General features: G+C 35.4%; 1 protein-coding gene and 1 non-coding gene across 2 annotated transcripts; both read right to left on the bottom strand.

Annotated features, from left to right (window-relative positions):
- On the bottom strand, positions 1 to 2,529 carry LOC132603677 (trihelix transcription factor ENAP1-like). The gene has a single exon (XM_060316822.1). The coding sequence runs from the start codon at positions 1,376 to 1,378 to the stop codon at positions 188 to 190; it is 1,191 nt and encodes a 396-aa protein (XP_060172805.1). The 5' UTR covers positions 1,379 to 2,529; the 3' UTR covers positions 1 to 187.
- A 4,638-nt stretch (positions 2,530 to 7,167) lies between these two features.
- Positions 7,168 to 7,241, bottom strand: TRNAR-UCG (transfer RNA arginine (anticodon UCG)). Its single transcript has one exon. It is a non-coding gene; the product is annotated as a tRNA-Arg (tRNA).
- Between the last annotated feature and the right edge of the window lie 6,246 nt (positions 7,242 to 13,487).

The raw sequence follows: 13,487 nt of genomic DNA, 5'->3' as shown, positions 1-13,487 counted from the left end.
TGAAAGAAGAATTTGTGATCTCTATTATGTTATTATTGCTGCTGAAACTACAGTCAAATACATTCTTACACCACATTAAGTTGTCTTACATATTGCCATCCCTACCCGCGAGAGAATGACATGCAAGATATAATACAACAATGGAAAATAGCCAACATACAACGAGTCGAGAGATAGTCCGGCTAAATCATCCACTAACATTTTCAGCAGACATGTCATTCTCTTCATCACTTCCTTGACGTATTCTTGCAATTTCCGCGTGAGCTCTCTCCACAATCTGCCTCTTTTGCAGTTCCAATTCTCTGTGGAAATCCATCCTCATTTTCTCCAGTTCCAGCATTTGCTGTCTCTTGCTATTCTCAATCTTCACATATATCTCACTAAATTTATGGATAGAATCTGCTATTAGTTTGAAAGAACTTCCATTTCCATTCCCTCCTGATTGTACATTTCTTGATCTTTTTGGTGGAAGATCCTCAGAATCAGCAGATCCTGAGTTAGCAGGACTGTCCCTCATCTCATCCAAACCATTAGCACGATTCAGATAAACTTTAGGGCTCCTAAAAACATACTCTCCAGAGTCCATTCCACATGAAACACCCGCTTGCTGAGGAGTTGATGATAGTAACATGTCCATCTTTTTGAAGTACACCCACTTACTACTAGTGGAACTACTCCCTGTCTCCGCCGCGAGCTTCATCTTCTCCTTTTTGTATTTCTTTTTCAGAGTATCCAAACGGTTACGACATTGAGTATCCGTCCTCTCAATTCTGGACCCTTGAGATACTCTCTCTGCAACTTCTTGCCATTCCTCTAATCGAAGACTCTTCCTCCCATGTCGAACAAACCTAGTACCCCATGCATCAAGCAAAATAAACGTCTCGTGTTCAGTCCAATCAGAAAGTGGATTCCTCCCGCCAAACGAAGGCTTTGGAACGGTTGCAGCTGTAGTAGATGATGGAGGCGGTGGTACTCGAGGTGCAAATTCGTAACTTGATAACAAGCTCTTTAACTTCCTCTTCTTTTGATGCCTTTGCGAATCACCATAATCATCATCATCGTCATCCTCAAACACATCTTTCCCTATCCGCTGAACACCATTTTCATCGCCATCATCATCATCATCATCTTCTTCTTCTTCTTCTCCTTCTTCTTCCTCTTCTTCTTCTTCTTCTTCTTCTTCTTCTTCTTCTTCTTCTGCTTCCACTTCGTTATCAACATCGTCATCATCATCGGCCTCCTCAACATACTGATTGTTCACATGCCTTGAATGAGAAGTGTCGTGAACAGGAAGCTTGTGGCGGTTGGATGTCTCATAACCCTGACTCATTCCATAAGGGTTGGGAGGATATCTCCCATTATCCTCAATGTCATCCATTGAAGCACAAGAAACCAAGAGACTACTACTATACCACACTAATATCTACCCTCTTATTAGAGAGCCTAACGTAAAATTCCAAATTCTAAGCACAATGTTTTCTTGATCAAATTTGACCCATTGTTAACCCCAAATTAACATTTTATTCCTAGCAACTAGATGAATAAGTTTCTCCAACATACAAGCAAAATTCATTAATCAAAATCAAGAAAATATGCCTACAACAACCCAAAATCCATACAAGAATTATTCGTTTTCAAAGGATTCAATCCAATTGATACTAAAACCCTATAATCCCTTACCTTGTAAAAGGGGAAATTTGTGCTTGAATAGCCTTAAAGCTGGAAACTTATTCAAACCCCTAAACAACAAATATCCATCAAAAAAAAAAAATAGAACTTCTCGTTTTCAGAAGATTAAGTTCCAATTAGAAGAAATACCCTTACTTCAAGAAAGGAATTCTTTTTGGCTTGTCCTTAAAGATGGGAACTTTGAGCAAAATTAAACACCTTAACAACCAAAATCCATCTAAAAAACAAAAACAAAAATACCCTTTAACTCCCTGACCTCAAAAAAAAGGAATCTTGTGCTTGAAATTGCCTTAAAGTTTGACACTTTCAGCAAAATCAAACACCTAAAAACAAGAATAAAAAATACCCTTTAACTCTCTTATCTCAAAAAAAGGAATCTTGTACTTGAAATTGCCTTAAAGATGGGAACTTTGAGCAAAATTAAACACCTTAACAACCAAAATCCATCCAAAAAACAAGAACATCAAATACCCTTTAACTCCCTTACCTTAGAAAAGGGATTCTTGTTCTTGAAATTGCCTTAAAGTTTGAAACTTTGAGAGCAAAATCAAACACCTATCACCAACAAAAAAAAAAAAAAAAAAACCTTACTGACAACAACTTTAAGGATCTGAGGTTGTAAAAGGATTCAAAGTTTCCAAAAATTTCCAAGATTTGTAGGGTTCATCTAAAGATTTGAGAGAGAGAGTCGCAAAAATCAGGTGGGAGTGGAACCACCAAGGTTTGCTGAAGTGCAGAGAGTGTGATTATTTCTTCCGGCTGCATCTCACCTGTCTATTGGGCCCCACAACAGCACAGGTCTAAGAACCCCGTCCAGTTGTCATTATTTGGTTTGTTAATATTTTTCTCTTTTCTTAACTTTTTCAACAATCTCTTCTTCTTTTTTCTGAAGCAAACTCTTTATTGGGAAATTAAATATGACCACATACTTAGGCATGATTTATTTTTATTAAGATTTAGGTGTCTCAATTTGAATGCTCGTCATAATAATAAGATGTCTGAATATCTGAATATTAAGATATTATATTAAATTCTGAATACTGAATAGATAAGATTATTTGTTTTCTCAACATCTGAATATATAACACTTGTTTTTATATAAAATTTTATAAGTATAAACTTTAAGTGAAATAATAAATTAATTTAATACTATATTAATAAAATATTTTAAAAAAATTATATAACAGTTGAAAGGTGATTATGATTAGCAATGGTGGTAGTGAATGCTAATTGGGGATTGTGTTCGGTGATGGTTGTGAGTTGTGTTCTAGGTAGTAACTAGTGGTGATGATGACTGACTGTTTTAATTAACAGTGGTTATTGGTTATGGTAATTGGTGGTGACAACTAAGGGGTCGTTTGGTAGCTGGTTAGAGTTATGCAAGTATTAATAATACATGAATTGATAAGGAATCTATGTATTAATTGATGTAGGTATTAGTTATGCAGGGCTTAGTTATTCGTGTATTAGTTATTCCACCTTTTGCCCTTCATAAAATGTTACACAGATTCCCTCATAACTTAAATGTATTAGTTATGCAGATTTCTAAACTGCAAACCGAACGTCGTACTAATTTTATACATGGATAACTCGCCTCATGACTAGCTACCAAACACAATATTACTTATGCAGGATTTTAATACACAAATAACTTACTCCTAACCAGCTACCGAACGACCCCTAATAGTTGTGGTGAACTATAGTGATAACTAATGGTGGTAGTGAATTGGTTGGCTACGTATAATGGTGATTGATTGTGGTTTTGTTGTTAGTAGTTGGTGGTTATAATGGTAATTGGTGGTGATGATTGTAAACTGTGGCTAATTGTGCTTATAAGTGATTGTGGTGATCGGCGGGTGTGTTAGTTGTGGCTAATGATGGTGGTTCTTGTTGGTAGTAATTAATAATGGTGGGAGGCGACAACGACGGTTACCAATGAAAATAGATGTAGTAGTATCAATTACAAGCCATCTTTGTCGAAATCTTTGAATAAGCAACTTAATGATATTAAGCCATTATCATAAGTCTTAATGGATGTTTGGCCATGCGTTTTCAAACCATGGTTTAAAATCATGACCCACACCAGCGTTTGGACATGCGTTTTCACTCATGGTTTCAAACTCCAAATCATCCAAAAAGGCATGATTTGGGGTTTGAAACCATGGTTTCCACTTTTTTAAATATAAAATTTAATCATAAGTTTATATTTTGTAAAAAAAAAAAAACCCCATAAGTTGGTAGATATTTTTAATAATTACCTCCATCAATTATTTACCAATCTCATTAACTTCCACCAACCTTTATTTATGTCTACCAACCTTTAATTTATGTGGGAGGATTATATTAAAGAGTAGTTATATTACTATTCATATTAAATTTTCGTTTTTATTGAACTAAAGTTTAATTAATTGATTCTTTATTTTTTAGAAAGGTCTTCTAGTAGTGTACTAATTTTGTTATGAACTATGACTTGCTCATTTGGTAAGATTGTATAAGAATTGAGAATGTTTTGATAATTTTCACAATTTGTGGGGTTTTTATGTCTATAAGAGAAAACACAACTTAAAAATATCCAAATTGCATGTCCAAACATGGTTTGAAATCATTTTTTCAAACCATGGTTTCAAATCATATCCAAACGGGGCCTTAATCATTCAGATCTATCCATATTCATTAAGTGATTGTAGAATTATAGAAACAAGCGCACTTAATGATTAAGATTTAAATCTAACGCACAAACACATTGATGACTGAAATTTGAATGATAAGATTAGGATCGTCATTAAGTGCAAACAAATAAGGCCTTAATGTGATATTTTTCTCCACGTATTATTATCCTTTTAAAATTTTAACACGTTCATTACGAAAAATATTGAGTATAAGATGTAATATATCGAATTTTCCTTTATTAGTTGTTATTGAGAGGTCCTACAATTGACAAATGAATGCTATTATTAGTTACTACTTTTTACCCTGTAACAAAAAGGGTAAAAATGAAAGAAAAAAGGTAATATATTCTATCTTGATTTTAAATAAATCAAAACAACAATTGTTTTGATTTTTCTGGACATAAAAATACTTAATTTGAGACCGTGAGGGAGTATTAGCGTAGTTCAGATAGAAGTTTTTGCAGGGATTGCTCTTCAAAGCACTGGTTTTTTATTTTTGTCCCTCATGTATGTGGTCTTTACCTTTTGTCCCTACTACTCATTTAATGAAAATATTCAGACTTATTTCGCTCTGTATAAGTTCTGTAACATTTAGCTTCGGAAACTGAACCTTTTCGCTTGACAAAGGTTATGTACAAATTAAGTTCGCTCGACATAAAGCATGTTTTTGTGGAGTTTGAAAGTTTTGTAGTGTCCGACATAACTTGTGTGATATAATCTAAACTATGTCGAGCGAAATCTAAAGTGATAAAAGCAAAATTAAAAACCACAAATTTGAGGGGCAAAAATTAATGGATATATTTTAAAAATATACAGCTTTTAAAAATACTTACGCCACGTAGCCCAATATGCAATATTATACAACATGATACAATATTATACAACATTTTACCGGAGAAAATCATTATACTAATGTATAAACCTTGTACAAAGTTTATAATAGTGTATAAAATGTGTTTATACACAAATAGAGGCTAAATCAGGTGTTTATACATAAAGTATGAGCTACGTAGCGTAAATATTTTCAAAAATAGACATAGAGCGTAATTTTTCCAAGACGACCCCGAAATAGGAGCATTTGTGTGAATGACCAATCCGGATATAGTCGGACTCTTATGTTGGTTTTGGACACCGGGTGGGAATTCAACTTTTTTTTTTTTACTCTCCAGATCACAACTTATGTGGCACCTTTCAGATTCGAGATTCAAACTAGTCTTTCTTTGGCTGTAATTTTGTCATATATCTTAATATATATTTTCAATTGATAATTATTGTGCCTTATAGCCCCTCCGGTTCAAAAAGAGTGTCCACTTAGGGTGTGTTCGGTACAGAGGGAAAATGTTTTCCTAGAAAATGTGTTCTTGAATAATAAGTGAATTTTTACTTATTTTTTCATGGTTGGCTGGGTATTGGAAAATAAGTGAATTTCTTACTTATTTTTTCATGTTCGGTTGGTTGGTAGAAAACATTTTTTTGAAAAACACCCACCTAAGCCCCCCAATCCCACCTCAACCCCACCACCCCACGCCACACCCACCCCCACTACCCACCCTCCACCTCCCAACCCCAACCAAATCCACCCCCACCCAATCACCACTCTCGAACACATTTCATCTTCACCCACCCTGCTTGCCCCCACCCCTACCTCATACCAAATATAACCATGCAAACTCCCATTTTTATAAAACATTTTTATAAAAGTAAAATTAAATATATAAAGTAGAAAATTCGGAAAGGGGTAAGGGTAGGGGTGGGGGGTGGATGGTGTAAAAAAAACATTTTTTCAAGAAAAATTAATTTATTTGGGGTGGGGGTGGGGTGCTGGGTCATAGGTGGGGGTGGGGTGGGTGGTGCAAAAAACAAAAAAAAAAAAATTCAGAACTTTTTTTTAAAAACAAAATAATTTTTTTTGGGGAGCGGGGGGTTGGGGTGGGGGGGGGGAGGTGCAAAAAAAAAACTTTTCAAAACTTTTTTAAAAAAAGAAAATATTTTTTTTTTGGGGGGGGGGGGGTGGGGGGGGGGGTTGGGTGGTTGATGGAATGCCTCTGTGGACTTATTTTTCCTACTTTTATTAGGGAATTCATTTTTCTCATTTTTAAAGAACTTGTTTTTCTAAAGAAAATATTTTTCAAAATTTTTGACCAAACAAACATGAGAAAATCGAAAATGTTTTCCTCCATACCGAACACACCCTTAGCCTTTATTTTTGGTTCAAAAAGAGAGTCTACTTACCAAATCAAGAAAAAATTAACCTTACTTCTCTAAATTTGCCCTTATTAAGTGGTAAGTGACAAAATACCAATTACTTATTTAATTAGGAGTAATTTAGTCAAATTACTTATTTCTGCCTAGAAATTAGTATTTTCTTAAGGGATGTATAAATGGCTAAGTGGACACTTTTTGAACCGGACGGAGTAATACTTTTTATGAAGTTTTCAAATTTGTAACTTTTATTTCCAAAAATATAAAGGTTTCATGTCCAAATTTACAATCAAAATTAAACTGTTTTACTCGTGGAATTCGAACTGTGCCACATAAGACAAAGAGAGTATAACTCTTGGTAATTTTGATGTGTTACAAATTGAACTGCAACATCATAGAATTATGGTTACTTCCAACTCCTACATGACTAAAAGTGGCAAAAACTGCTACTGTGCCATTAACAGTGGAGCATATAATATGCAATTGCAAGAAGACAAAAAAGAACACATCGTGAAAGTTGAAACACCCATTTGCTCGGATAAAGGAAAAAAAAAAAAAGGTTCCGCAAGAAGAACCATCCGAAACAAAAGAGTAGTTATACACAGTCCGACCACAGTGGGAGTCGAACCCACGACCTTTTGATCCGAAGTCAAACGCGCTAATCCACTGCGCTATGCGGTCTTCTTGCTTCTGTAATAACTGAGGAAGAAATAGGGTTGTGAAGTCAATAATTTGCATGGGCAATATGTTGCAAAGCCGGTAATGGTATGACATCGACAAGTAACAAGGCTATGTCATGTTGAAAATGTGGATAAAGAACACAATGTTATAAAATAAAGATTATGAAGTAAATACACAAGAGAGAAGTATATAGAGAGGAATTGATTGTATATATAATTTCTACAAATGAACTCCTATTTATAGGAGGAAATAAGTTAACAACTTGGTGGCCACACATACTTGGTGGGCAAGTATTCTTGGTGCCCATGTGATGGGCATCCAACTTACAACACTTCCTTAATGGAACAAAACTTGGTTAAGGAAAAAAGAGTACAACACGTATTTCACTCCCCCTGACGAAGACCAAAATTCAGATGTCGGAGTCTTCACATTCCAATCTTGAATATCATCTTCTTAAGAGTTGAAGTTGGCAAAGATTTGGTGAACAAATTTTCAAGATTGTCACTTGAACGGATTTGTTGCGCATCAATATCACCATTCTTCTGGAGATCATGTGTGAAGAATAACTTTGGTGAAATGTGCTTCGTTCTATCTCCTTTTATGAAAACCTCCTTTTAATTGAGCTATGCATGCAACATTATCTTCATATAATACTGTGGGTATTTTTGTATCGCATTTCAAGCCACATCTTTCTCTGATGAAATGTATCACTGATCTCAACCACACACATTCTCTACTTGCTTCATGAATAGCGATTATCTCAGCATGATTTGAAGAAGTAGCAACAATGGACTGTTTTGTAGATCGCCATGATATAGCAATACCTCCGCATGTAAACAGATAGCCTGTTTGAGATCGAGCTTTACGTGGATCAGATAAATAACCTGCATCTGCATAACTAACAAGATCTGTACTACTTTTGTTAGTATAAAACAGACCCATATCACTAGTTCCCTTCAGATATCGCAATTTATGCTTAACTCCGTTCCAATGTCTTCGTGTAGGAGAAGAGCTATCTCTTGTTAGCAAATTAATAGAGAACGCTATGTTAGGTCTTGTAGCGTTAGCAAGATACATAAGTGCACCAATTGCACTAAGATATGATACTTCAGGACCAAGAAGCTCTTCATTTTTTTCTTGAGGTCGGAACGGATCTTTACCTTCAAGTGAGCGAACAACCATTAGAGTACTCAAAGGATGCGTATTGTCCATATAAAATCATTTTAAAACTTTTTTGGTATAAGCAGATTGATGGATAAAGATATCGTCTGCTAAATGTTCAACCTGCAAACCAAGATAAAGTTTTGTTTTTCCGAGATCTTTCATCTCAAATTCTTTCTTTAAATATTCAATCTCCTTTTGGAGCTCTTCTGGAGTTCCAATTAGGTTTATGTCATCAACATAAACAACAATTCTAACGAACTTTAATTTTGTTTTCTTAATAAAAACACATGGACAAATGACATCATTTATATAACCTTAATTTACCAAGTACTCACAAAGGCGATTGTACCACATGCGCCCTGATTGTCTTAGACCATACAACGATCTTTGTAATATGATTGAATACATCTCCCGAGACCTTCAACTAATTGCTTCAGGCATTTTAAATCCTTCAGGAATTTTCATAAAGATTTCATTATCAAGTGAGCCATAAAGGTAAGCTGTAACCACATCCATCAGATGTATTTCAAGGTTTTCATGTACAGCTAAACTGATGAGATATCAAAATGTTATGCCATCCATAACGGGTGAATATGTTTCTTCATAGTCGATACCAGGTCTTTGAAAGAATCCTTGTGCAACAAGGCGTGCCTTATATCTCACAATTTCATTTCTCTCATTCCTTTCCGCACAAAGACCCATTTGTGGCCAACTGGTTTTACACCATTAGGCGTTTGGACTACCGGTCCAAAAACCTCATGTTTGGCAAGTGAATTCAATTCTGATTGAACTGCCTCTTGCCATTTTGGCCAATCATATCTTCGTCGACATTTTTCGACAGATTGAGGTTCCTGATCCTCAATGTCTTTCATAATATTCAGTGCAACATTATCTGCAAAAACATTATCCACCATAATCTTCGATCGATTCAAATCTATCCCATCACTAGAAGAACTCAATGATAGTTCTTTACTCACTTGAGTCTCGGGTTCCCTAATATCTTTAAGAATATCAGGATTAATCAGGTGTTGAATATCTTCATGATATGCTTTCATAGTGTCATGTTGATTATTTTTCGTGTTTCTTTTTCTAGGATTTTTATCCTTAGAACCCAATGGCCTACCACGCTTCAGGCGTGTATGAGATTCAGAGGCTATGACACTAGTATATTTTCCCTTTGGGACATCAATTCGGATAGGCACATTCTCTGCAGGGATATGTGACTTAGTAATTCTTTTCAATTCGGTAAATGCGTCTAGCATTTGATTTGTTATTTTTTGTAAGTGAATGATATTCTGGATCTCCTGTTCACATATAGGGGCACGTGGATCAAAATGAGATAGTGATGAAACTCTCCACGCAATTTCTCTTTTGATTTCTTTTAAACTCTCCACGCAATTTCTCTTTTGATTTCTTTTCTTTCTCCCCCTAATTGTGGAAAATTTATTTCATCAAATCGACAATCCGCAAATTGAGTAGTGAATAAATCTCCCGTCAATGGCTCAAGATAGCGAATAATAGAGGGTGATTCAAACCCAACATATATTCCTAACCTTTTTTGGGAGCCCATCTTAGTGCGCTGTGGTGGTGCTACTGGCACATATACAACATAGCCAAAGATTTGGAGATGAGCAATATTTGATTCATGATCAAATACTAATTGTGACGGGGAGTATTTATTATAATGAGTCAGTCTGAGACGAATAAGAGATGTTGCATGTAAGATAGTATGACCCCAGACGGTAGTGGGCAACCGTGTTTTCATAAGTAGTGGTCTTGCTATTAATTGTAGTCGTTTAATAAATGACTCTGCAAGACCATTTTGGGTATGAACATGAGCTACAGGATGTTCAACTTTTATCCCAACTGACAAACAATAATCATCAAAAGTTTGAGACGTGAATTCTCCGGCATTATTGAGGCGTGTAGCCTTAATGGAATAATCCGAAAACTGTGCCCTTAAGCGTATTATTTGTGCCAATAATTTCGCAAACGCCAGGTTGCGAGACGATAGGAGGCAGCATGAGACCATCTTGAAGATGCATCTATTAGGACCATAAAATATCTGAATGACCTACAAGGTGGATGAATAGGTCCACATATACCCCCATGTATACGCTCTAGAAAAGCAGGGGATTCAATGTCAACTTTCATTGGTGATGGCTTAGCTATCAATTTACCCTGATAACAAGCGGCACATGAAAATTCACCACTTTTAAGAATCTTCGGGTTCTTAAGTGGATGCCCATTTGAATTTTCAATAATTCGTCTCATCATTATTGATCCAGGGTGACCTATTCGGTCATGCCAAAGCACAAAAGTACTTGAATCATTAAACTTCTGGTTTACGATCGCGTGTGCTTCAATTGTACTAATTTTTGCATAATACAGACCAGAAGACAAAGTTGTTAATTTCTCTAAAACATATTTCTGGCCGGAGACATTCTTTGTAGTGGCAAGATATTCATCATTTATTTCGTTTAATGTCTCAATGTGATACCCATTACGACGGATATCTTTGAAACTCAACAAGTTTCTTGGGGGTTTAGAAGAGAATAATGCATCTTCTATAACAAGTTTCGTCCCCTTAGGCAGAAATATAGTAGCTCTTCCGGAGCCTTCAATCACTTTTGAATTGCCAGAAATTGTATTAACATTTTCCCTTTTCCTACGCAAGGGAGAAAAGTACTTCTCATCTTTGAATATGGCATGCATTGTTCCACTATCAATCACACAAATATCTTCATGATTGGTCATTGATCGAAATAAAATTTGAAGGATTTCCATATATTCTTCAAAATGAAAGAATAGACAAAGTGAGCATTATTATTAAACAAAACATTACACAAACTTTATTTACATAACTATGGAAACATAACTATTATAGCTAATAGTAACAACATGGATGAAAATATCTAAACTATCACAGATCCATCACCGATCAGATGATCTATTTTTCCTTCAGGGAATTCAAAGAAATTTGCCACATCTAGATGCATGGGCTCAACATTATCTTCAGAAATAAAATTTGCTTCGGCATTCTTTTCTGCCTTTTTGAGGAAGGCTTGATAAAGCCCAACTAGATGCTTTGGCGTACGACATGTACGTGACCAGTGCCCCTTTCCTCCACATCGGTAGCATTTATTTTCTGAATCTTTCTTTTGCATAGCTTCATGCTTTTCATCCTTCTTTTTACACTGCTGGTGGTGAAGGGTGTTATTTGGTGCAAGACGAGAATCATGATTAAAATTTCTTCCTCGACCACGACCGTGACCACGACTGAGGCCACGACCTCTTCCACGCCTAGAATGGCGAAAATTTGCCTCATTCACTTCAGGGAATGGGGCAGTAACAGCAGGTCAGCTTTCATGATTTTTCATTAATAATTCATTATGTTGTTCAACCACTAGAAGATGTGAGATTAGATCAGAATATTTCTTGAACTTCATCTCTCGGTATTGTTGCTGCAAGAGCATACTCGAGGCCGGAAAAATGGAGAATGTTTTCTCCAGCATATCATGATCAGTGATATTTTCAACACATAATTTCAACTGAGAAATAATTTTAAACATGGCAGAATTATACGCCCAAATAGATTTAAAATCTTAAAGCCTCAGATGGATCCAACCAAAACGTGCTTGTGGAAGCACAACCATCTTCAGGTGGTCATATATGTCTTTTAAATTATTCCACAACATAAGAGGATCTTTAACAGTGAGATATTCCATTTTCAAGCTCTCATCAAGGTGATGGCGAAGGAATATCATTGCCTTGACACGGTCTTGATTCGATGCTTGATTTTTATCTTTGATGGTGTCTGCCAGACCCATCACATCAAGATGAATTTCGGCATCAAGAACCCAAGACAGGTAGCTTTTGCCAGATATATCTAAGACAGCAAATTCACGTTTGGAAAGATTTGCCATTAATTAAGAAAAAGAAAGTCAATACCTTCGAGACTTTCAAAGTGTTTGCTCGAAATGACAGAGTCTCGTGCTGATAATGTGTTATAAAATAAAGACTATGAAGTAAATACACAAGAGAGAAGTATATAGAGAGGAATTGATTGTATATATAACTTCTACAAATGAACTCCTATCTATAGGAGGAAATAAGTTAACAACTTGGTGGGTGGAAATGAGTTAACAACTTGGTGGCCACACATACTTGGTGGGCAAGTATTCTTGGTGCCCAAGTTCATGTGATGGGCGTCCAACTTACAACACACAAAAGATTGTCTTGATAATATGAATTGCGAACACAATTATTTTATACCAATTTGTTACTTTTTCTGTCTCAATTCATGTGTCTTAGTTTGACTGGTATAAAGTTTATAAAGAATATAATGAGATTTTTTAATCTTGTGATCCTAAAACAGAAATGTATATAATATATTAAAATGTCCTTTGAATTTTGTTGTATTAAACTTGCGAGATAGGATGTTTAAATTGCCAACTTATTAAATATTGAAATAATATCTATATATAATATAAAGCTAGGCATAGACAAGGTGATGTGGCACCTCTCTATGGCCACCATTACTATTTATTTTTTTCTTTTTTTTTTGACATTTTTTTTCATTTTCTTTGCTTTTTGTTCCAACTATGCCAAAGAAGTGAGTAGCATTTTCCCCTCTACTGTCCGTATTTAATTGTCCATTGAATTATGGTATTAAAAACACTACATCAATATACACCAATGAAGGCATAAGAATTTGGAAGAAAGAAATAAGGGGTAGTAACTTAACAGTTAGTAACGGAAAGGATAATGCTTACACCAAACCTTACGTTTTGACAACCTTTTGTTTTACACAGAACGTTTCATTTTTTTGGAATTCTTATATAGTTTGTCTCCTTGGTTTTGTGAACGTGGTAAATAAAACATATAGATCCAACTTTGTAACCATGCAAGATGATGGAATAGAACTAGATAGTTGCTAGCTGGTCTTTGAAAATTTAATTCTGTGCTTTTTCTCCTTCTAGAGTCTCAATATCCGCTTGTCTCATTATTTGTATTTTTCTCATGATATCGGTAAATTGTTTTCGTCTCCAGTTATTGGATTTGGCTTCGGCTTCTAACAGT

This window comes from Lycium barbarum, chromosome 7 (genome assembly GCF_019175385.1).
Source record: "Lycium barbarum isolate Lr01 chromosome 7, ASM1917538v2, whole genome shotgun sequence".
Taxonomy (NCBI): domain Eukaryota; kingdom Viridiplantae; phylum Streptophyta; class Magnoliopsida; order Solanales; family Solanaceae; genus Lycium; species Lycium barbarum.
The sequence above is the reverse complement of the archived record's forward strand: the minus strand, read 5'-3'. Positions and strand labels throughout refer to the sequence as shown.

Excerpts from the sequence above, each read along its gene's own strand:
- LOC132603677 (XM_060316822.1), bottom strand. The coding sequence starts at position 1,378 with ATGGATGACATTGAGGATAATGGGAGATATCCTCCCAACCCTTATGGA.